This window comes from Parasteatoda tepidariorum, chromosome 10 (assembly GCF_043381705.1).
Source record: "Parasteatoda tepidariorum isolate YZ-2023 chromosome 10, CAS_Ptep_4.0, whole genome shotgun sequence".
In the NCBI taxonomy this organism is placed as follows: domain Eukaryota; kingdom Metazoa; phylum Arthropoda; class Arachnida; order Araneae; family Theridiidae; genus Parasteatoda; species Parasteatoda tepidariorum.
The window spans coordinates 9,419,212-9,445,385 of NC_092213.1; the positions used below are offsets into that span (position 1 = coordinate 9,419,212).

Here is a 26,174-nt window from a genome sequence, read left to right on the forward strand (position 1 = left end):
AAAAAGTGTGGCTCTTAAATGTAAAAACGTTTAAAACTATAATAGCCTACTCATAAAAATGTCTAGCAATTTGACTTACTAAACAATTATATCAACGAAAAATAATAATCAAATTGAATACCAATTTGACAATAAAGTCGAGTAGCAGTTTTATTTAAAATGTTTAAAAACTACAAAATAATTGATAAAAAGTATGCGCATTGTAAAATGATTTGAGAAAAGACAAAGTTATTGTTACGGTGAGGAAAACTGCATAGAAAAACAAGAGTTTCAACTGTTTTTATCCTTTTAAGATTAGGGTGAATACAGTGAAAAACTGTATTCAACAAAACAGGTTTAAACCGTCAAATATATAGGAAAGTTCGGAAGAAAAAAAAACGGATATTTTTTTTTTTTTTTTTACAGTGTGAGATAATCTAAAATCTCTTAATGGTGCCGCAACTTAAAATAATTTCGGTAACTCCTGCATTACGTACTTGGCGATGCAAATTCAATAGTTCCGAACGATTACGCAAAGACGATATTTTGGGGGAGAAAATTCAATTTAGGATTTTTTTTCTTCTTCTAAGAGTGTCGGAGCTTTGATGCGCATCGTATCAGTCAATTTCCTTTAACATCTTTTTTTTCTCCCTTTTTTTTTCTAGGTTAGGCTTAGCATAGATTTAACGCAATTTCAATCAACGAATTCAATTACGTTCTGACTATAACAGAGTTTAACCTTTTGAGTTAGAAGTTTTAATAAACATATTTTTCCTACTTTTTTATTGTTTTCTATTAATTCAAAAAAAATAAAAAAAATATTACATTTAGCATCTTAATAGGTTATGGTTATAAAATACAGCATGAAAAACCGGTGTCTTTTTTTTCTGCGTTAAATGTAAAATCTTCCAAACGCGGCTCACTTTCAAACAATAATTTTTCAAATAAACACTCATTTACAGATCTAAGAGAAACAATTACTCATCATCGAAAGTTCTTTTATTTTATAAAACCAACTATTGATAAATATGAATGAAAAAGTTTTTTTTCAAACTACAATTTTTTGGACTTCATATTTCAGTAGAAATATAATTCCGATAATCTAACAGATTTTTTAGTAACTATTAGACTGTTTTTTATGATCATAACTAATTACCACGATACCTGTATTTGTAGAAATAAAATGTACAAAACAAAATGGTTTACCTTAAAAATAGAACACGGAATTTTCGACATAATTAGGTCAATATTTTTCGCCTATGACGTGATATTTAAGTAAAGCAGTTTAAATATTTGCCCGAAAATATTATTTCAAAATTTGTTTCCTTAGACTGACATTCACCGATGACTGAGTGCTATTTTAGCGGAGGCATTTATCAATTACACACCTTTGCACAGATTTTATCAGGAATATTTTATCTTACTGTGAGGATATGATGATTCATTCTAAGCAAGCGTTTCAAAATATAAACATTGATAAAATGAAAAAAAACATGAAAACAAAAATCGAAGACTCAACAAAAGTTTCGTCGTTGCATTTAATTTCTTCACTCTTATTAGTGACGTAAAAATAACTATGAAAAAACTACTTATCTTGCATGATAAGAAATATCTTCAAAGGGATGAAATAAAAAAAATATTAATAAAAAATAATAATAAAATACAATAAGAAAAAAGTGAAAGAGTAAGTCAATTTTTCTTTTTATTCAAACCACAAATGTAAAAATATGTGTTAAATTTTCAGAATATTAATTTGATAAAGGAAAATTTTTAGATTTTAATTGTGTTAAAAACAAATTAATTTCAAAGTAAATAAAATTAACGATTTTTTATTTCATGACAATTTATATTTTTCTATCAAACTAAAACACAAATACGATAATCCATCTTTTTTTTTTGATCAGGCTCAACTTATATTTAAAGATTTTTAGAATTAAATAGGAAAGAATTGAAATTTTTACACATTTATCGGGATAAGAAAAGCATAAATGAACTTTATTACAAATGGTTTGTATATGTTGAATAATGCCACATCAAATAATAAAGGATGCACACATAAGCACACATTAACCAAGAATTTCTTCTTAAATGAAATGAAACATAATATGTATACGACAATCACTTTCAATTTTTTAGTTATCAAATTTTAAAAAAAGTCGCGTACTTAAAATTTGATTTCTCGAGAACTAATTGAGCGATTGCGATCAAATTTTGTTTATTGCAATTTAAAAGTACATTCGATGCAAAAACTTATCTGCCTTGCAATTATAAAAAAAATATCGACTATTGCTAAATAAAGTTATAAAAAATACAAATTAATCATAAAAAAATTAATTTTTGCATGAAATTACCTTGGTATAATTGTGTGCAAAATTTTATAATTCTGAGCAAATTTTTTTTTATTCGCTTAAAAAGTTAGCGAAATAAGGAAAAAAACTGACAATAAGGAGCCCAAACTCTTGATTGCTCTTCTGACCAAACTGTTCGGACTATTATGTTATTTAAAAAAAAAAGAAACCACATTGCCTTCAAAAATATGCAGATAAAAATAAAAGTCGTTAAAAGTGACTTGACGCAAAGTTGACAACAAAAAATGTAAAATAAAGGTGAGAAACAAAGCAAGAAAAACACCGCAGCCGAGAGTGAAAAATTTTTCTCACATTTATTTTCTATTTCTAGTCGGTAACTTAACGTTATAGATTTCAAATAACTTTGGCTCATAATTATTCACGTTCTGCAAGTCTTGAAAAAAGTCGCCTATTTTTTAAGAGCTTGAAACATTTAATCTTTTGTTTCCTATAATTTCAGAGCCAATGAAGTTTTTTAATCATATAATATATTTCCGGTTCAGTTTCTTGGGGTTATTTATTTAAAATTAGAACTCTATTTTCCAGATTGCAACTAGTCCCTATATTTCCAGGGTCAGAAATCCAAATCCGTCGAAAATGAAATATTCCAGAGAAAGAACGTTTTTGTGCCTCGTAACTTTAAATATCGCCTTGACAAATTAATTAAGGTATTTAATATTAGGCCCGTGAATAATTAAAATTGAATCCTAATAAGTGAAAATCCGATCATTATTCAGGGTGCACTGTTTTTTTCGCTCACTGCACAGCACAAATATTGAAGAATAAAATTCGAAATCGATAGAATTTTTCACATGACGCTAAAGGCAGTTTTTACGCGATACGACTTAATATAGATGAGAAATTTTATAACGCTTCTTCGGTTTCTAGACAAAAAGGTTAATCCGTTTGAAAACGAAAACGCGTCAAAACAGAAGAAAATAAAAAGAGAAAATGGGAAAGTAATATGCAAATCAGAATTAGGTAAGAAATTCTGGTGACATATATCACATCATTCCCTATGAGATTATAGATTAAATCTTCGAAATAGGAAGAGAATGTTTTGAAACAGAGAGATTTTATTCTGAGTCATTTTTAGGTTAAGAGCACATTTTTCTAAGATCGAAAGTGATTATTCAAGGTGATAAAAAGAAAGGTTAAGTTTAATTTTTTAATAAGAAAATTAAAGTTAAGAAAGTAATTGTAGGAAAAATTAGGTCGGTGTAATTATCACCGGTATATTGATTTTATTTTTTAAATTTATTCCAATGCATTTTTTTTTTGTTTCTTAAATTTAGACGAAATGACTATTACTGCTTTTTTAAGTCACCATAGTAACTTAATCCAATCTGATGGCTAAACTTCCGAGCTTTGTTTTTCGAAATACTGTTCTGAGTTTGTTAATTTCTCACCATAAGGTAATTTCATTCACGTCAATACTGTGGTCGGTGCGAGCCAGTTGCGGACTTCGTATTAACCAGCCATCGCTGTGATTTGAACCCGGTTCACTTCATTAATTACATTATATATTTACACATTTCATAGCATTAATCATCTTCAAACATCATGGTGTTTTTTTTAAACATACTGGCATTGAAAAAATATTCCAAATCACTATACGGTAAAAAGTACGGGCACCCAGGGTGTCGGTATTTTTTACCGTAAAATCCGGAACATGTTACGGAACAAAAAAATCTGATAACCGTAATTTTTACAGTAATAAATTACGGTAAAATCACCGAATCACTCTAATTAAATAAATATTTATGTTAAATTAAAGTAGAATATTTTACAAATGATGCACCCAAAAGACGGGTAATTTATAACGGAATTTGATCCGGAATTTTTTACGGGATACTTTAAAAACCCATCAGGTATGTAAACGTAAATTATAACTGTAAATCCAATTATTACAGTTATTAAACATCAAATGCAAATGCTCTTGAATTAGCAGATGTCTTAAATTGAAAATAATTTAAGAAACTCGAATGAGATGAATGTAAAAATGTTCTTAATTTTTAACACTAATTGATTGTTGATTTAATTTGAAGAAATACCACAATATCCCCAAACTTAAAAAAGAAAAAAAAATAACACTGTTGCAATGCACTGTAAAAGCATCAATGCATCAATAACAACACTGCCTTTGTTTTTCTCAATATTTTTTGAAAATAGAAATGTATTTTAAATTTCAATATCATATCCAATCCTTCTTCCTTTCAGAGAAGAATAAGACGTCCCCGTTCTTTTAATTGATTTATGAAACATGTAGCGTAATATTTAATACATTTGAAGTAATTGTTTTAAGACTTACAATTTTATAGAAGTAAAAAATAAAAGGTGTAAGAAATATTTTCTGTAAAAAATACTTTATCACGTCATATTTTCTTCTATTCGCAAAGGAATGTTTTTATTATTTTTTTTAATAAAATGGTGGCAGCAGTGCTCTCTTGTAATTCATTCTCGCCCCCCCCCAAAATAATAATACGCATATTACACCTGTTTAACGAAGAAAAGGCAGTGGCGTAATTCCAATCGAAATTTTACATTATTGAATCTTTCTCACCTAAAGAACAAAAACTCGTTTTTTTTTTGGTTTTGTTTTTTACAGAACAAATGCACAACATAATTTTTTTATCCCACCTCACTTGAAGTTGTTATAAGAACTATTTCAATCCGGTTTCTTAGCATTCTTTGTTTAAATGAACTAAAATACCACATTTTTTTCCATGGATTCAGAAACCATCCTAGACACAATAATAAAGAGGTAAAAATGGCCATTAAAATTCCTTTCTTTCCTCTATTTCAAGAAAAGGCATATTTACAACTTTATAATTGAAAAAATAAAAATAAAACATCAAGTTCTTACAAAACTATTTTTCCTTATAAAGTTCAAAACGTTACCGCTTTTCATTTCTTTTAATATTATAATTTTTTTTTAGTTCAAATGTTATGAAGCTACCCATTTCAAATTAACAATAGTCAAAATATAAATAAGTATTTATTGTGACTACAAATAAATAGTTTATCGGAAGAATACCTTAAGAATAAATTAATAATGAAATATAAATATTAATTATAATTAAAATAATAATAGTCAAAATAGAAATAATAATGATCTATTTTGAATATAATTAAAGTTCTTCAAGGAAGAGATGTTTAATGAAATTTTTGAATTTAGGGAAAATAATTTCAAAATATAAAGGAAAATTGTTGTTTATAAACAAGTTTTTTCCCCATAAATTTCATCTTTTTTATGATTTTGAATTATAACAAGATAATCGAATTATAATATGACAAATAAGATAAATTAATATTATTTATTTTTACAAATAACACACATGCTTTTTGAAATATTTGGATTATAATAAGATAAATGGATTACAATATAAGATAAATAAATGATATTTATTCTTACAGATGACGCACATGTTTTCCGTGAACATGTTTGACAGAAAATGATGACATATGAGTTTTTTTTTTTGAAAAAAAAAAGAAAACATGTTTTACGCAAATAACGAAGGTAAACGAAGTATCAATTAATTGCAAATTGGGATGAATTCATTTATTATAGATAATTTTTGTGTTCTGAAATTATGTATAAAATTTATTTTCTCTATTTTGAAATAATTATTAAGTTATTATTGATCAAGAAACTACACTTTTCTTTAACTAGAATACGTCTCAAAGTTTAACTTAACACTCTGGCAAAGAGAGCATTTTATAAAATGTTACTTTTAATTCCAATAATAATGTAAAAACCGGCACTTTCGGTGCATCATCCGTAAAATTCATTTTTACAGTAAAATATTATACTGAAATTTCTTACAGTATATCATTTTTTTTTCCGTAACATGTTCCGGTAAAAATGAATTTTACGGTAAAAAGTACCTGCATCCTCGTTCTGGTACTTGTACTTTACCTGGTACTTGATATTTTAGTCCATATTTTTTCCTCAGCATGCATAACTATTACCACACCATGTGTTATATTAAGTTTCAAACAAATTAAATTATTATAAGCACTCTCTGACTTTCTGTACTGCTCTCGTTACTCCTCAGAATAAAAAATAAAAAAAAGGCCTCGATATTGACACAAAAGTAACTATAACAAATTAACCATGCCGAATTAACCCCCAGAAGGTCAGGCTACAACAACAATAAAAAAGTTTGACTGATGAATTTCCTGTTTTCGTAAGAACGTACAGCGGATATATAATGAAAGAGGAGCATAAACGCTGATGGTCTATCAAATGAATATGTTCCACAATTGCTGTGCCATTTTCTTTTTTGTCTGCATTCATTCATTCCATTCATACGAGAGGATGTCAGAATTTGGAAGAATCTATTGTCACATGCGGTAATATCATGTGTAACTTGCACGTCATGTAAATCCACAATGGAAAGAGTTCTAGAAAAAACATTTCGAAATCGAATGATAAAGCCGTATTTAAGAGTTTGGGGGAAAATATCAATTTTAAAGATCCATGCTAAAAATGAATGCGTAGATAAATGAAGATAGTTTTTATGCATGTTTCTAATAAAAGAAAGCGAAGTTATTCTGGTTTCTCAAACTTAAATGTCGCATGATAAATTAAATAATGGTAGAATACACACGCACACACAGATATATATATATATATATATATATATATATATATATATATATATATATATATATATATATATATATATATATATATATATATATATATATATATATATATATATATATATATATATATATATATATATATATATATATATATATATATATATATATATATATATATATATATATATATATATATATATATATATATATATATATATATATATATATATATATATATATATATATATATATATATATATATATATATATATATATATATATATATATATATATATATATATATNATATATATATATATAAAAGAAAATTAAGATAAAAATGATAAGATTTATATTTAAGTAAAAAAAAATTATAATTTACAAAAATTTTTTAAATAAAATTTTTTAATGTTTGATTTTCTGAATAATTTTTTAAAAATATTTTTAAAATATTTTATTTTAATAATTTTTCTCTCCCTCTTTTCATTATTCTTTATCATATTGTTTTCCATGTTTTCTCGATATTTTTAACTAATACAAAATACAATGCCAGATTAAAAGAAGAAAAAAAAGATCTTGAACTCAAGTACAAGGGAAACAATTTAACTAGATCACTGTTTCACTACTGTTAGAAATTTCTCGACAGAAATGGTTAAATAGAAATATATTATGTTGCTATTTTGCTATGTACAACCAAAACTGTCAAGAAACCATAAATAAAAAATTATATTAATCTTTTTATGGTTTCAAACTGTTAAGTGTGAGGGGTGAAAAACGTTAACTGATTTTTTTCTAATATGGTTAAACAGCCAAAATTCTACCCACTCCAGCTAGCCCCACCTTAAAAAGTCATTTTGTTCTGTGCAAAGGGGTACATACTGTAGCTGAGGAGGAAAAACGGTCAATCTCATGACCGATTTGCCAATCATTATGGGTTTGAAACCCAACGTTGATTCTACAATATTTCTTTCATTCCATCAATATATAAAAAATTTCTAGTTTCCGGCACTCTTCAATCAATGACCCTGAACTATATGATTACGAAACTATCAATCATGCATAAATGACGCAGCACCCACAGTCCACCAATGTCCATTAAGTTTCATTTGTATGGTTTAGAAACTATACTACTCGTAAATGGTTACAAAACCATATAGTTTTGTATTCACGGTTTTTTAACTGTAATAGTTGTAAATGGTGTCAAAACTATAAAATTAAAAAATTTTACTAAGCATAAACTTTATGCTTAATCGGATGGACAGACTGCTGCTGATTATTTTACCGTAATTTCAGAATGAAATTTCCAACAGTGCAGTCAATTTCCGTTTCCACCATTCCTATTGGACGATTCAAATTTCGATCCCGATAGACATGTATTCTTATTGGTTGCATCTGTTACCACTTTGTCATTGATGGATTTTCAGTGGACGGGTAAGTGAAGTGACGTCAGCGTAGACATTGCTACATCTGAACTTAAAAGTGGATTTTAGAAACAAACTTTTTGTTTGGACAGAAATTTTAAACGTGATGGACAATAATATCGCTCAAATGTACTGAGACTTTCTGGAGCTACTTAAGAACCATAAAGATAATTACGAATAAATCCATCTTAAACTTGGTAACAAAATAATATGGTTTGAGTTAAATGGGGAAAATGTGTTTCCAATTAGTACCGTATCAAAGTTGTAGGGTTAAGAAAATTTTATATTTTAAAATTCGATTTCTGAGAAACTATTCGACCGATTTCGCTTAAATATTTTATTTAGTCATGTAAAATTACATTCTTCAAATTGATGTAAAATGATGAATTATTTTTGGGTAAACGAATTCCATGATTGCGTGCAAAATTTTTCTTGAGCTATGCCAAGAAATAAAAGGGTCCAAACTGTCGACCGCTCTCTTGACCAAACTATTAGGAACCAAATTTTTCAGATTTTTGGGGTCAGATATCTGCATTTGTCAAAAAAAAGTATCTTTATTCAGACAGAGCAAATTTTTGCGTCGTATTTTGTTACTTACAATATTTAATAATATCGTTCCCAAAACATAAAAATAAGAATAACTAATATTTTTCGAATATTTAAACAAATCTGTAGTGCAGGTGAAAAAATTCTGCAAAAACACAACACAGAAATATATTCCATAAAATATTTAAAAACACTGAAATATTTTATACAATAAACATCATGGCACCTTTTTCATTTACAAATTATTTCACGCCAATAACTTTGAGCTGAGTAATGCTGAAAAAGTTATTGTTACACTTTTATTATAATGTGTTTGTAATTTTAACTTTAAAAGACAACACACTTATTGTGCACTAAACACAGACATGTAAGATTTGTTCTTTCAAAGTAAAGGTAGATATCGACAAACAACGATGCATACTTCCAGCTGTTTTTATGGTTATACTGTCCCATATAAACGATGAGTTATTCGACGTTTGACATTAATCGGAAAATATTTTTTTTTAATAAATAATCGAAGTTGAACGAGCCTAAATTTTTCCTCCGCATTCGAGGCATGTATGAAGTTTAAAACAAGGAAGGAAAAAGTATCACAATCTTTTTTTTCTTCCTGTGATGTATAAAAAAATACGTGATACAAATACGCTTTTAGACATGTTTATATTTGTTAGATGATAGAATACTTATTTTTAGATGTAGTGAAGTAAATACATTCTGATGAAAGTATTTCATGCATTAAAATAAACTCACTTTACTTTCTTTACAAGTCGTAAAGGTGCAGTTTTTTAAATTGATACAAAAAATATATCATGTTATTGTAATTGGTAATCACGCTATAAAAAAGTCCGGATCAAATTACGGTATTAAGTACCGGCACTTTGGGTGCCTCACCCGTAAAATAATATACCGCAGTTTCTACAGTAGCATTTATTTAATTAGACTGATTCAGTGATTTTACAGTAATCATTACTATTACAGTACATCAGAATTTATTTCCCGTAATATGTTCAAATGATAAAAGTATCAGGTTATTGTTGTTAGTAATCACACTGCAAAAAAAAGTCAGTATCAAATTAAGGTATAAGTTACTGGCACTTTGGGTGTATCATCCGTAAAATCCTTTTCTATCGTAAAATTTTATACCGCAATTTTTACAGTAATATTTATTTAATTAGAGTGATTAAGTGATATTACGTTAATTATTACTGTAAAAATTACAGATTATCTGAATTTAGAAGAAATTCAGATTTTTTTTTTATTTCGTAACATGTTCTGGTAAAAATGGATTGTACGGCAAAAAGTATCGGTACTCTGAGTGCCGGTTTTGTTTATTGTCCGGAATTGTTTATTGTCCGGTTTGTTTAGTGTCCGGAATTTTTTAAACGTGATGTTGAGTATATATATGTATATCAGTTTGCTACTAATAATGGGTTGTATCTGGTACTTGAGCATCTCTATAGATTACGATACAGAAAGCAAAAATATTCTAATCTGGAAATTTATAATTTAGCAATAAATTTTGGCGCACTAAAAAAAACAATTTTTATTCTTTACAATTGATGTTAATTTTATTTTAAAATTACAGTAATCTCACGATATTTCTTTGTAGTTTAGAAAAATGGACGCGGTATAATACCAGCCTTTCAACTCCTCCCTATTTCTTTCAGCAATCCGGTTTTGATGTCAGATTTCGATCAATGCCGCCAGAAGAGAAAAGGCCTCATCACAGATTGCCATAAACAAGAAACTTGAGCCTTCAGTAGTCCAATCGTAACGGCATCTTTCGTAATTTCCCCCACTGCGGAGCCCAGTAGCCTGAACGTTGTGACATTTTTTTTATTTCCTCCACTGCGCAGTTTATGTCCGTTACGTCCAACTATTAAATTGATCCGAGCTGACGCCTTGTCTTTTCTAGTAGGTGTTGTTTCCTTTTCAACACTTAACAACTCCAATTACCTACCCCAGAACGGCGCGTTATTTTAACTTCTTTTTTTGAAAAGAATTCGAAAAATATACATTAGGGATTGTGTCTGAAGAAAACTAGGAATATTGCTAAAGAATATTACACTTTTTAATCACCAGGAGTTTCCGCACATCAATTCCCATAATTCATCAGCGTTTCTACCTATAATGTCCATATTTTTAACGAAAAAATATTTACATTTTTATTAGTTAAGCATAAATATTATGTTATGAAAATCTTAATCCAATATTATTTATTTATAGAAGAAAATTATGCTTATAAAATTGTATGGATATACTTCTATTTCCAACTTTGGCCCAGCTCAAATTTCAAATATCCCATCTTTTATGTAACTTTTAATCCAATTATGAAGACAAGTATTAATTAAGACAAACTCATGTATAGTGAGAACATTTGGAAAGTTAAGCAGCATCTCCCCGTTACGAGGAGTGGCAAACCATGAAAATGTCCCTTTTTTTTCTAACAGCAACAGAATTCTAACCTTAGATATCAGCATAAACTAAATACTTTCATTTATTGAAGCACAAATTTCTGTTTAAAAAAAAAAAAGAGAAGTTCAAATGCGGTCTTGAATGCTGATAGATTGCCATAAACAGAATGCTTTAATTGTTCATATATATATATATATATATTTTTACATAAATATAATTTATTCATTTTGCAAGAAATCAGTCGAACTTAGTAACGCACTCTGGAGAGCGATAGGAGCTTCCAACGATAAAAAATTTTTAAAATTTTTAAGAAATTTTTTTAGTTTTGTTTTGATAATTATTTTGTTCTTGAAATGTTTTTAAAACTTCAAAAAAAACCAGTGTTATTCGTTGGTTTTTTCTCGTTAAATTTCGTGAATAATAATGATATAACAGCCCAAATAATTTAAACAATTCATGTATTTAAAAAAAAAAAATCAGTTATCTTAAACTCTTAACATTACAGAAATTCCAACTCAGAGAGCATCGAACACATCAATAAAAAAAAAATCACGAAACATTTGTTGTTTTGTTTTCGTTTAATAGTTCTCTTTCAGTTTTTACAGCCTAATATGAATTGTTTTCTCCAGAACGTACAGGTATGTGCGGTTAAAGCTTTACACTGCTACCAATCAATTGTTACGACTTTTCTTTTTCACATCTCGTTTTTCAGTTTCCTGAGCGCTCATTGTTTACGATCAAAATTCTCGTGTCACATGCTATTCGAATGCAAATAGATCGCCAAAGCGAGAGTGCGCGCTCCTATATAGACGCCCATAAAACGACATTTCGCAGCACCAGACCCCAAAGAATTAAAAGATAAAATATTATATTCGCCCTTAGCTGCTCTTATGGTAATGCATTTAAAACTATTTTGTCGAGACAGAAAAATAGGCTTTTATTTAAATAAAATAACTCATATGAGACTTTTTATATTAAATCATAATTTAAAAACTCTCTAACGAATTTCCCAATTTTCAGATCATATTTACATTCACTTACCCTTGGACGCAAATGGGACACTAGTGAGCCTTTTATATATATTTTTTCTAACACTCTAATTACAAACAAAAACTATATTTTGGCATTTTTTTTAATTATAAAATAAAATCTAATAGTTAATAAGAAATTTTGCTAGATTATCAGAATTATATTCGTATTATTATATAAAATCATTAAAAAAGGTCGAAAAAGAATTTTTTTCATGAATGTTTAAAAATTCATAAATAATTGACTTCGTAAATTAAAGAAATGACAACGATGAATTTGTATTTCTCTTATATCGAAATAACTGCACTGCAACTGAGTGCAAATTTGAAATATCATTGTTTAAAAGTGAGCCATGCTTGGTAGATTTTGACACCGGTGTTTTATGCTGTATTTCATGACCATAAATTATTAATTAAAATGCTAAATCTAATATTTTTTTGCTTATTCTGACCAAAACTAATGTAAAATACCGAAAAAAGTTCGAAATGTTTGTTTAATAAAAATTCTGCATCAAGGGATATAGATATTCCATTTTCAATTAAAAGACAATATTTTAAAATCAATGGGCTATCATTTTCAGGTAAGTTACAGTTTAGTAGTCAGTAGATGACGCTTAATTACGTCTTAACCTCTCCCCCTTGCTTTTCTCGGTTTATAACAAGAGGACAAGTAAAAATGTTTGGCTGCACCTAATACTAATTGCGAATATAAATAACAATCTCCAGTCTCCAACGACACCGGCCTACAGGGGGTAAACTCTTTTTAAACTCCTTTTTTAGGGGGGAAACTTTTTTTCTCTCGATGAAGTCTAATTGTATTGAAATATCTACGTGTCTAAGTCCATTGATAATGATTGTTCTTCCTCAATAATATCGAAATATCTTAGATATGCATATATATAAGAAAAAGATTTATTGATAAAACTTATTGAGTTACATTAAAAATTGTTTTTATGTATGAAATAAAACGAAGATTATCACATTCTGTCATCTTTTTAAAGGAGTAAAATTTTTTAATGTTTTTTTTTTAAACATATCTATTTCTGTAAAAAAAATTTTATAGTGCATCATTTTATAAAAAAATAACAAAAAACTCACAAGAAGTTTCAAAATTTGATAAAAGTGGAAACATAGTGCTTTAAAATTAATCATTTTCAATTTATTTTGAAAAATAAAGATTCCAAACATTAATTCTCTTTATTTGCTGTCACTTTTGGAAAAAAAATTATACTTTTTAAATGACTTATTTTTTTCTTTAAAAACTATCTAGCTATCTTAAAAACTATCTCTTTAACAGAAGCAAAGGTAAAATAAGTCATCGAAATAAGTAAACATTTTGTTAGAAAGATTTTTTGAAACATACACGGGGAAAAAATTTCTGGTAAAAATACCGTATTGTATGGTAATGATATTTATGGAAAAAAGAAAACATTATTGGATTTAATAAACCAATATATAGGGGTATTTAATCACTCATTCGATAATTTTTCCGTTCATATGGTAACGATTTACCAGAAATTTAGGTTTTCGAAATTATATCTCTTATTACCACACATTCTGCAAAAATACAAAACTGAAAAATAAAATTTAACCGAATAAATTGTTTTTATGCCATAAGGTATTTGGATAAAATTAATACATTTTGTCACCTATTATAAAACTATATTTTGGAAATAATTTTACTAAAATCACAACCAAAGCGCTACGGTTAAAATTACCGAGCTTTTGGGTGTTCCCATAGAGTCAAAAACACGGTAAATGTTACGATATTCTTATATGATACATAAGAACGTGCATTAGAATACGATACATATGAATGTTACCATACTTTTTTTCCTTCATGTAGTTTTTAAAATGTTATTATCTAAAACAGGGGTTTCCAACTTACATGAGGCCGCAGGCAACAATTAAAAACACAAATCAAATGGCGGGCCACAACTTTATCAAAATTTTATGAAGGGCTTTTTTATGTTTGAAAGAACATTAAATATTACTGTCAGATTTTTAATAAGTTGTACAAAACAAAAGTACTGAATTACAAATTAAAATAAGAAATAGATTTTTAAAAATATTAAATAAATAATAAAAATTCGGGCTACAATAACTTTAATGTGCACCTATGTATTAAACAAATAATGTGCAAAAGATATCTAATTGTAAGGTATAAAACTTTAAAAAGATTGGTATTAAAACTTACATAGTAGCACACAAAATATTCAATGAGAAAATTGAGATTTGTCTGCTGCAACCACCAGAGAATAGATATTTACATTTGTGTGTGTAAATATTTTCTTCCAAAATGAATGAGTGGTTTCAAAAAGTTAAATCGGATAATTTCTTCGAGAAAATTTCTGATACGCACATGCTAAATTATATTCACAAAATACAAAAAATGAAATAAAATAGCGCTACATACATGATTATTTTTGCATTTGAATAAATATTTTCCTGGGTGCAAAACCTGAGAAAAATTTTTTTTTGCACCGTTGGTATGCTAAATTTCACAGAAACGAAGAAATTAGGTTTTTAGTAACGAGAAAAGTGTTTTAAACCCATATTGATTTTTTACGAAAATTGTTCGGAAAAAAATGACAACTAATATATTTTAGTTTGGGGGCCACAAAAAAAGGCTTCGCGGGCCGCCAGTTGGAAACCCATGATCTAAAAGATTGCAAAATTAACACAATTTTCTAAATTCCTTTTTGATACATTTCAGGTAAAATAAAATTTTGTGAATAAGTAACTATGTTGTGAATATTTTTTGTGAAAAATGTAAATATTTTTTTAATATTTAAGCGTCTCAGAAGTTTCCCTTTAAATTTGTTGGTTTTAACGCTCAGTGATAAAGAAGGCTAACCTAAGTTAAAATGGTGACAAACTAATCTTAAAAACCATTATGGGATACCTGGTGTGTGGGTATCTCGACCCTGATTGGTTGTTGAAATGTGGCATTTGTTTACGCTAGCAACTGTTCTTTCCATTCTATTTCGAGTAAGCCAAGCTCATTAAATATCAATTTTCTTAAATGACACATTCTATATTCTTACACAGATTTTTATTCTTTCACTATATATTTCTTACTTAACACAAAGACTGGCATGGAGCCATGTAGAACAAAAACAAACTAATTATGCATTGAAATTGCCAGGTGCACAAAACAAAAAATATATCACGGTTACAATAAAATAAATAAACAAACAATAAATCTAAGTTAAGTAAAAGTCTTAGACGAGAAAAAATTATATTTCAACGAATTCGATGTGCGATACGGCACTGTAGTTAATTAACTTCTCGTTAATTAACATTCTAACTTATGTCGAGAAACTTAGCTCAAAATTAACACGATATTTTCCTTATAAACGATCAGCTGGAGCTGTATTACGTTTGTGTATTACGAAAATTACAGTTTTCCATATTCTTTGTTTTGAAATCTAATATTCCCACAAAAATTGCAGCCAATAGTGAAATCAACAGCTGTTAATTATTATCAGCAATCATCGATGCTGATAATAATTAACTTAATATTGGAGCACACCCATTTAAAATATTTTCAGCTTCAACCACAGACATAGTGCCCACCCATTTAAAATATTCCCACCGGTTATCTTTCGAGAATGTAAATAAGGGCGATATTTATCGTGATTCGATTTTAAAAGAAAGAAAAGCAAAAATCACGATTTTCTCTTGATCTTCTAAAAACCAACTTCACGCACGAGCGCAGAAACAAAGACATCAGGTGTTTTTGGCGCACGAATTGCGCAGTTATGGGTGCAGAAAAAGAATCAAAAGAGTTATTAGATTAAATAACGCATTAGTCCTTCTCTTTACTTAAGGTCAGACAAATTCATGAATTGCGGGTGTGTTTTTTTTAACACATATTGCTCAAAATGAGCCCTTGCATTTGAAAAAATTGACAAATCTCAAAATGCATATTTAAGAAATTGGACATAGGTTAGAACACACGTATGGAAGAAAAAGCGCAGTTTTCATAATTCACAATGATCCAAATAAATAAATAAAATAAAATAAATGATTAAAACATAACATTCAGTATAATTTTTTATCGAAATTTCAGGTACTAAGACTCTTATTGGAGCGAAGGCCTATAACCTTAAATATGCTAATCAATGAGAGCAGACGATATTATAAGTTACGATTACGTTTTTCTTAAAATTTGCTTAAATTAATTTCATACTTTGATTGCACGCACATTACTTTCTTGGAATGATCATGCCTTTTTTTTTGTTTTTTTTTTGTTGTTGTTGCTGATGGATTTGGGTTTCTGATTTTCCAATTATGGGACGTGGCAGGAATCTGGAAAACAGGATCCCAATAGCTAAGGCAGGAAAGCAAACGATAATTTGTATCCATTAAAGTTCATTTTACTTTTTACGTATTTCGCCATATCTCCGGAGTTTTTTTTAGCGAAAAGTAAATTATAAAATTAGTTTATCCAAAGATAACTCCATACAAAAAAATTATTTTTAATAACTATCATTGTTTATTATTTAATTTAATAATAGTCTAAAAACTTCTGAATTGTAAGTATACAAATATTTACATCATTTTCAAAAATGTAATTTTGTAAGGCAAAAAGAATTTGGACGAAATCGGAGAATAAGTTCCTGTGAAATTGTATTTTAAATATATTGAGTGAACGAGGAATTTTAAATATAAATAATTTCCCAGGAACTACTTGACCGATTTCTTTCAAATTTTATATTTTCAAATTTAATTTTACATTCTTTAAAATGATGTGTATTTCGCCAAATCTCGAGAACTTCTTAAATGAACTGAAAACCTCTTTCCCCAATTATAAAATTCGTTTAGCCATAGATAATTTCAATTAAAAAAATTTTCATATTTTTTCAATTTTTAAACTTTTAATAGTGAATAATAATCTAAAACCATTTTAAATTCCAAGCTATACTGAATTTTATATTGTTTTTAAAATTACCATGGTATTTCAGCATATTACATCTCAATATTCAGTGCGATATTGAAGTTAAGTTTGGTGGCATAGTACAGCTGCCCAAAATATTCATTTTTTTTAAATTTTAAAACAGAATTTAAAATAAATTTAAAATAATACAAAATGGAATCATTATTTTTGTCACACACACATTGAATTTCTCGATCTTGAGATTAAAAATAATGTATTCACAGAATTATATTTCTTATATTAGAGACTAATTAAACTAACGATGAAGACTAAATGATGTTATCTGTTGTGAATATAAAGATGTAGGAAGTTTATGGTTCCATCATTTCCCTTTCAAAACTATGAGAACGCTTGAATCCAGTTGATATCATCATCATTAACGAACCCAGGTCATATTTTGTCATTATTATTCTTCTACACTACTCCATCGGAAAACAACAGTCATTACAGAAAGTGACGCAATGTTTAGTGTCGTGGTGTTGAATTACGTCATGATTGCTCTTCACTTCCTAGGGAAGGTTAATAACCATAATACCATTTTAGAACGTCAATGTGGCAACATTTATTTTGTTCTGCAAAAGAAGAAATTTAGAAAAAGTAAATAGAAAAACGAAATTTTTTTTTGGCCAGACAGAGCAATTAGTAATTAATCAAGGATTTTGAGTTTTGAGATAGACGTGAATCACATAAGAAATGTTCAGTGACGGAGTAATGCGGATTTCTTCAATTTTTCGAATACTTTGAGGGAATTGAAATTATAAAAGGCGTACTGCAAGTCAAAGTGAAAGAAAACGAGTTCCATAAAAACAAATAGAATACATAAAAATACCTTTTTCTTTAAGAAATTCAACAGAACACTTTTTAAGCGAAGATTTCCAAGAAAATGAAGGTTTATTCTGATACAGAGCACAGAATTAAAAAAAAAGGAACGCTTGCAATCTTAATAACACGTGGGTTAGATTTTAAATATGCTAACTAAAGTTAGTGGAATAAATATCGTCTGCACTTAAAAATAATGTGATAAGTGCAGACGATATTTTATGCTATAAAGTTAGACAGACACAAAAATGAACTTGCTCAAATACATTTTATTTGATGGATATTTTATTTTTGATCTAGAAAGAAAATTGAGGTGGACGAAATTTACAGAATATGGTCGAATAGATTGTTTTTACACTGAAATGAATTGGTCGATTCCGTTAAAATTTTAGATTTTATAATTTAAAATTAGACAGTTAAATTTATTAGGAAAATGTGAGTACAATCACGATTATTACAATTTTAAAACAAATAATAAAAAATTAGAAATGATAGTAAAAATAATTTTTTTTGTTAAACGAGTTTCATAATTGTATGCACATTGAACTCTTTTAAATTGCTTTAGACGTATGGTGGATTACCGAAAAAATAAAAGGGTTCTAACGGTTTTGCTGACAATACTGTTATGTCCAAATTCTTCAGTTTCGAATTTAGCGAGCAAAAAAATTGTATTCAGATTTAGTATGCTTTTGCGTATGAATTCGTTTCTGAAGATATTTTTGCTCTCATTAATTAGCATAATTAAGATCTATCCCTTGCAACATTAAGATCAATTATTAGTGAATGAAAATCAGATAATTAGATCAAAAGATAATTCAGATGCACACTGTAAACAATGGCCACAAGGCTGTTAATCTTTTCTAACCTCTTCACCTCATTAAAAAAATATTTATATTGCGATACGTTTAGTTTTAAGTCCCCTCCATAACAAGAATATAATGAGTTCCCATTTTAAAAGCTAGCATTATGGAAGACTTATGTTCTTGAACTTTTTTGGGTAAAGTAGGTAAAAAAAGAATAAAATATATCAAGGGATTGAAGGCAATATAGCGATAAGCCACACATTTTTTAAAAAGCAACATTATTACAGACTGTTTAGTATTGTTTCTAGATAGTTATTTTACAAGTTTTCGGAATTTTTTTTCCTAGGTAACAACCAACCCAATGAACAGTAACAACTTAATTAAATATGTACTTAATTAAATAGGTTATTGGTTAAATGTATATGAAGGCAGCTATTTTTTTCCAAGTTTTTTAACTCATGATAATGTTTACTTCATGTTGGTTTAAGTTATAACCTCCCCCCTTCCTCAAACAAAAATAATGATAATCGTTCCGTTCTATATATATATATATATAGCACAATAAAAAATACAAAAAGGAAAATGAAAATTACGAAAATTAGTAAATTTTATTTCCTGCGTATCATCTGCAAGTATAATGAACTCATAAAATAAATTCAAAATATAGAGAAAACATAGATAAAAATTACAGAATAATGAAAACAGAAGGAGAAAATTATTAAAATAAAAATAAAAAATAAATAAAAAAAAACTATTAAATTTCGTTTAAAAAATCCGAAGAAAAAAAAAGATGTCTTTTAATCAGCTCACACTATTATATCCACAAAAAAGGAGTGCTTCTAATATTTTATCAATATAGCCAAAGCGAAATATATCAATACAAAAGTGTAAGGAAATTGATGCTGATTTCAGAAAAATATAGCGAAAAAATTCACTCACGTACAGTTTTTACAGAATGGGAAAATTTTAAATTTTCGTAGCTTCAACGNGTACTTTATATATATAAAAGAAAAAATTTCAAACTATTAACAAATCGACCTCTTTAGGAAAATGTTCTAAAATAAATGGTAACAGTTTATTATTTTCCCTTTGAGGTTTTCCTTTTACATTTAATTTTTTATAATAGGCATTAATCTTTTTTAGGTCTCACACGTCATGCAGTATTTAAAAAAGGAAAGGAATGAGAAAGAATGAAAAATAACACGTGTGGTTCAAAAATAACGGGAAGAAAAAAATTTGATTGAAAAGGAAAAAAAGAAATCATAACTTACATTTGAGATGAGGTCATCAAAATGCAAAGGAGAAGTTCGAGCATCTTTCATGGGACATAACCGGAAGTGCATAGAGCAATGCCGCGGATACGCGAATTTGGACATAGTGAGCTATAATGGAACCTCATGCAAAACACCATAAATATACCGACACTTGCTTCATCATCGGATGGAAGGAACACCGGACATGTAAAAAGGGACCCACCTACAATCACCGATTCAATGTTGTAGAAAAGGATTGGCTTGAGAAAGGATAGCCGCTGCCGCCAAGTAGGCGCCAAATACAAAAATGAAATGAATAATGTTAGTTTTCGTTTTCCCCGAGTTCGAACATTGTTTGAAGAATAAGGTGAAATGAGCAAGGTCGTGAAGGTACCGTGATATGAAAAACGTGAATAAGCTCTTATTGCGAACGTGTACTTTTTACTTTTCGTACCGAACTTTTTTAATTCAGTAATGTAAATACTTACTTTTCTTTTCTTTTTTAAAAAAACTAAACGAAGTCAAAATTACGTATTCATTAGACATTTAAGATACATAATACAATATACGTCAGATACATTAGATTCGTTCTGTACATTAGACGTTATATTATCTTGTCTATTAAACGTTTCATTATATGTTAGATACATTCGATACAAGAAACGTTAGATACGTTACATAGGATACATTCATTACACATTAAACTCCCTATTTACCTAATTTTGTTTAACTTATAGATGATGAAAGATTTGAAATTGGCACAATTTTAATTTGTCGATATTTTTCACGCATGTACAAATCATTAATATAAATGTACTTTTTTATTGTCCATGTTTATGAGTTATCTTTTAGTTTCCCAGAATAAAATACGCGACTGTAAAAATGGGTGTTATTAGTTGTGAACGCTGTACAGGCGTTGTACTATTGGACAATTGAGAATTCATTTTTGATTTTTTTAAATTATTATTTTATAACTGGTTTTAAGCAACCGATCCAATTTCTGAATTTATGACTATCAATGTTCCGTGGCTTTGTAATTTTGGATCCAACCCAGAAGACAAGAGAACTACTGGATCAATCATTGGAAAATTAACCTAGGTGGAGAGCTTTTCGATGAAACTAACCCGAATTTGCGTTGCACGGAGAGGGAAACAACATAAACCTCTCACGGTTAGCCTGACAGGAAGGGGATTCTGAACCATAATCCGTCTACCACTAAGGATATTTTATGTCAGCACTGTGGTAGATATGAGCCGGGAACAAAATTCGTATTAACCAGCCACCGCTGAGATTCGAATCTGGCCTGAACCACTGCAGCTCGAAATTCATGTTTGATTTGAGAACAATATTTTTTAACCACTACTTTGGAAAATAAACTCCCGGTCTCCATCACACACTCCCAAACAACCCAACAGAGCGTGAACTTCTCTGATTCTCCAATTTGTGGAAGTAAACAGCGAAAAACAATTTTTGTTTTTTAAAACCACAAAACAAGTCTTTTGATAGGGGGCTATTTGTAAGTAATAAGCTATTTATAAGCTATGACTTTATAGAAGGTTTTTTATAAGACTATATAAGCAGACTCATCTCAGGGAGCTACTTATAAACAGGATCGTCACAGGAGGGTGTTTATAAGTAATAATAAGGATCTATTTATAAGCAATCGCTTTATGGGGGCTATTTATTGGTTCGAAGCAATTTATCTGCAGAAAGGGGACCATTACAAATCTGTCTTTTGATAAGGAATATAAAAATGCAGGGTCTTTATAGGAGCTGATTATAAGCACATAGGAATTTTTCATAATAAATTTCCTGATAGAGAGAAATTTATAAATAGTTTCGTGATGAGGTGTCTATTTATAAGCAATCTCTTGATAGGGTGCTATTTAAAATCAATTTCCGCGTGAGGTGCTATTTAAAAGCAATTTCCGCGTGAGGTGCTATTTAAAAGCAATTTCACTTCATTAACAAAAATCATCCGATAAAAATTCAAAACAAAATCCTGCATGTTGTATTTTCCGAGTTTTTTGTTGGACATGTGGAGCTAAAAAAATGCAATTAAAAACATGATATTAAAATAAATTTTCATTTTAAAAGAATCAAAGAAAACAGATAGAGGCGCACACACACAAAAAATTTATAATGAGAATAGCTTGGAGCAAAATATATTCAGTTTTATTTTTATTTTTCGCACCAAGAGAAGAGGAACACCTAGAAGGAATGGAAAACAGTTACCTTGAATTGATTATTCGAAAGATAATTATAACACATTCGATACGATACGTGCTTGTTTAATAGTGAGCTTTTGTTTGAAAGTTAACCTACAACAACAATGGCTAACGAGCATTTATACGCTCTCACAGCTTCCTTCATCAAAAATAAACGGTGGTGGTTTTTCTTCCTTTTTCATTTCCTTTCTTTTCTTTTCTATTTTCTTCATTTTGTTCTTTGTTTAAAGGCGGCATACGAGAAGCTATTTTTGAAAGTAGAATAAGTCCATTTTCTTATGTTATAAAATTAGTAATCGAATTAATTTAAAATTATTGGCAAAGGTTAATAATAAAAAAATCGGGTGATGTTTTTCACATTGTGTTATGATTAAACTTTAAAATGCAATAATCATTACTAAATTCATAAAAATAATAAAATAAAAAAAATTTCTTCTTTTTTTTAGATTTTAGCTCTAAATAGACTTGTTCCACTTTCAAAAATAGTATTTTATAAGGAATAAAAATAAAAATAAAGTTAATGCCATACTTTAAGACACATGGACCTTACAGAAAGAGATTTTTTAATGTAAAATAATATTAATTAAATGTATACAGGAAAATACACGGATAATTTTCTATTCTTCATAATAATAATTAAATATTCATGGTAAACTAGTGGTATGTCATCATATTTAATACATTTCTCTCTTGTTATTTGTCTTGACGTTTGATATAATGGCAACATAGTAATCTTGTTGAGATTTTTTTCAATTAATTCAAAATGTCGAGCCGCAATGGCTCAAGGGATAAAGCGTTCGTTTTCCAATGAGGTGAACAGGGTTCGGATCTATTGCTGGTCGATACGAAATCCGCATCCGGCTTGCACCACCCTGAGTGCTGACGTAAAAGTATCCTCAGTGGTAAACGGATCACGGGTTAGAATACCCTTGACGTCAGGCTAACCATTTAACGTTTTCGTGGTTTTCCTCTCCATGTAACGTAAAAGTGGATTAATTCCATCAAAAAGTCTTCTACGAAGGCAAATTTCTTCCATTACTTGATCCAGGAGTTCCCTCGACTTCTGCTTTGGGTTCAAAATTACAAGGCTACGGAGTTGAACATTAGTGGTCATAAACCCAAACAATTGGGTCGGTTGTTCAATGATGGTTTAAAAATAAAATATAAAATTAATTCAAATTTGATTATTAGCTTTGCTAACAATTATATTGCGTGAACAATACGTGCGCACGCTATTGATTGGGTATAGGAAGCACAAGCCACGCGGAAGATATTGCGAAAAAATACTAAACAAAATTTTCAAACAATCAATGATGTTAAACAAAATAACTTCGACTTGGGTACTTGTATTTCAAGAAGAAGATCACAAATACCCACCTATGACGCCAGTGCCAACTGATCGTTTATAAGCAAAATAGCGTGTATAAGTTGAGCTAAATTTTCTCCACGTAAGTTAGAATGTTAATTAACGTTAAATTAATTACAGTGCCGCATCGCACATCGAATTTGTTCGTATATAATTCTTTCTGGGCTACGTCTTTCACTTAACTTAGATTTATTATTTGTTTATGTCTTATATTGTATCCGTGATACATTTTTGCTTTGTGCAAAACCTGGTAACTTCGATACATTATGAGTTTGTTCATGGCTTCGTGTCTGTATTTGCGTTAATATTTAGTGGAAGAATTGAAGTCTTTGTGAAAGAATATAGAATGAGTCAGGCGTTTCCTAAGCCTCGAAGATTGCCATGCAATCTTATAAGGCTTGCAAAAAATATCATTTCTTCAAATTTATCATTTATTATTCTTCAATTTCTTCTAAATTTATGGTAAAATAACCGGCAGCAGTTTGTCTATCCGATTAACCATAAAATTTACGGTAAAGAATATTTTTCACCTATGTGGTTTTGAAACTGCTTACAACTAGTTTGGTTATAAAATCATGAATACAAAACCATATGGTTTTGTAACCATTTACAGCCAAGGCTAAAGAGAATAGAAGGGCTAGTTCACCAGGGCTCTGAAGAGAATAGAAGGGCTGGTTCNCAGCCGACCCAAGTTCATGAGTTTACGACTACTTACGTTCAACTCATTAGCCCTGCTAGTTCACTCCTTTGAAGAAACTCTCGCCTCTGCAAACCTCCGATTTTCGCCCGTGACGTCACGGTGGCGCAAAGCTTGCGCTTATACTTCAAGAACGAAGCGTTCGGTCTAACTAGCTTTAATATTGGAGCATTCCTTTTTGTGACAGATTCCAAGACATTCTTTGTTTCCTATAATGATTTTTCTCAATTTTGTGAAGTGAATTACAAAAATGTAAAATTATTTATGAAATGCCAGTTTGTGCGATTACAACTTCCTTAAATTCTGATAGAAGCACAAAAGGAAAAAATATCTTTTTCCACGTGTTCCCTAAAGTAAGTGAAAAGCTATGTAAAGAACGATTTCAACATTGCAAACGAATTGACCCAGTTAATATTAAATATGAGAGAATATGCGGTAAGCATATCTTAAAACAAGATTATGAAGATATGAGAAATTGTTTGCTTGGATTGCCGATTAGAATGATTGTAAATGATTTTAAAATTGCCTAACTCTACCAAGTGCTCTCTTATCTAAGGGAAGATTAATTGTTCCGACAGCAGCATGGAGGGAAGCGTGTCAGGAATTTTAGAAATATTTTCAAAGTGTGTATGGGACAGAAAATCAAAAAGTGTCATCAAAGAACTTATAAAGGAATTAGAGGGACGATATCCCGCAGTGAATAAAACAGCGATACGCTTATTTTGCATTTTAGAACTTTTATAAGAATTCGCCACCTAAATTGAACCGCCCAGCTACTTCAACAAGAAAGGAAGACGAAAAAATTAAAAAATTAATTAGTCAAAGAAAATAAAAACTTAAATGAAAAGTATAGATAATTAATAGTTAAAATTCTCCTAATTTCGTAACGTAGTTTTTAATGTAGTTATTCTAAATATTTATTATTTTTTTTATTATAATATAATTATTTTTTTAATATATTTCTATTCTTTCAAATTTAAATATCTATAAATAATTGTAAAATTTCTAATATTTTTATGAACCTAAATTATTATTTTGTTATAATAGTTAGTGTTTAAGGTTGTTGTTTTCTAATGATTAAGCATAAACAAATTACCATTAACAGCATATTTAAAAATCAGGATTCTAAATTTAACCCAACTTTACAAATTATTGTTATCGAACAATATGTATCTAAAAAAGTTTCGATATAAGCATTAATTTTTTTTAATAATAAAAGTTAAAACTGAAAATCTTGAAATAAAGTATTTATAGCGTCATTTACGACAACTAGTAAAATATTTTTATTAGTTTAAAATGGCGTTTAATTTAATATTTTGGCCAAGAAATGTTTTTTAAAATATGCTTTTGAAAGGAAATAATATGTTAATTGCATAAAGTTTGAAAGCTAATATCAAGAAAAAGTCAAATTTATTTTTACAGAGAGAATGATGCTAAGTTTTCACAATATCTTTGCCGAGATCTGTGTGCAGCGTGACGTCATGAGGAGGGAAATCGTGGTTTCAGCTCTAATAGAGAGGAATGAACTAGCCCTTCTTTCTTCTCTTTAGCCCTGATTTACAGCTAACATGGTTTCAAAACAGTAAAAAAAGAAATGTAGCGAAACATAGGAGCTAGGCTTTTCGTTAGATAAAGGGCATTGGAGAGTGCAGGACACTGGAAATCCTTCATGTGTGTTAAAGGGAATGGAGGTGCCAACGCTGAGACTCGAACCCCCGT

General features: G+C 28.9%; 1 protein-coding gene across 3 annotated transcripts in view; it reads right to left on the reverse strand.

Moving 5' to 3' along the window:
• The window catches only part of LOC107448809 (WD repeat-containing protein 47), a 74,706-nt gene that overhangs the window by 38,609 nt on the left and 9,923 nt on the right, over positions 1-26,174 (reverse strand). The window contains exon 1 of one of the 3 annotated variants that reach the window (XM_043047812.2): positions 20,183-20,414. The exons of 1 other annotated variant lie outside the window; for it this stretch is intronic. In XM_043047812.2, coding sequence (XP_042903746.1) covers positions 20,183-20,287 — 105 coding nt within the window. In that variant the 5' untranslated portion in view covers positions 20,288-20,414. Of the gene's footprint in view, positions 1-1,185; positions 1,353-20,182; positions 20,415-26,174 lie in introns of those variants that run through there. One more of the 3 variants, XM_043047813.2, reaches the window with a different exon arrangement.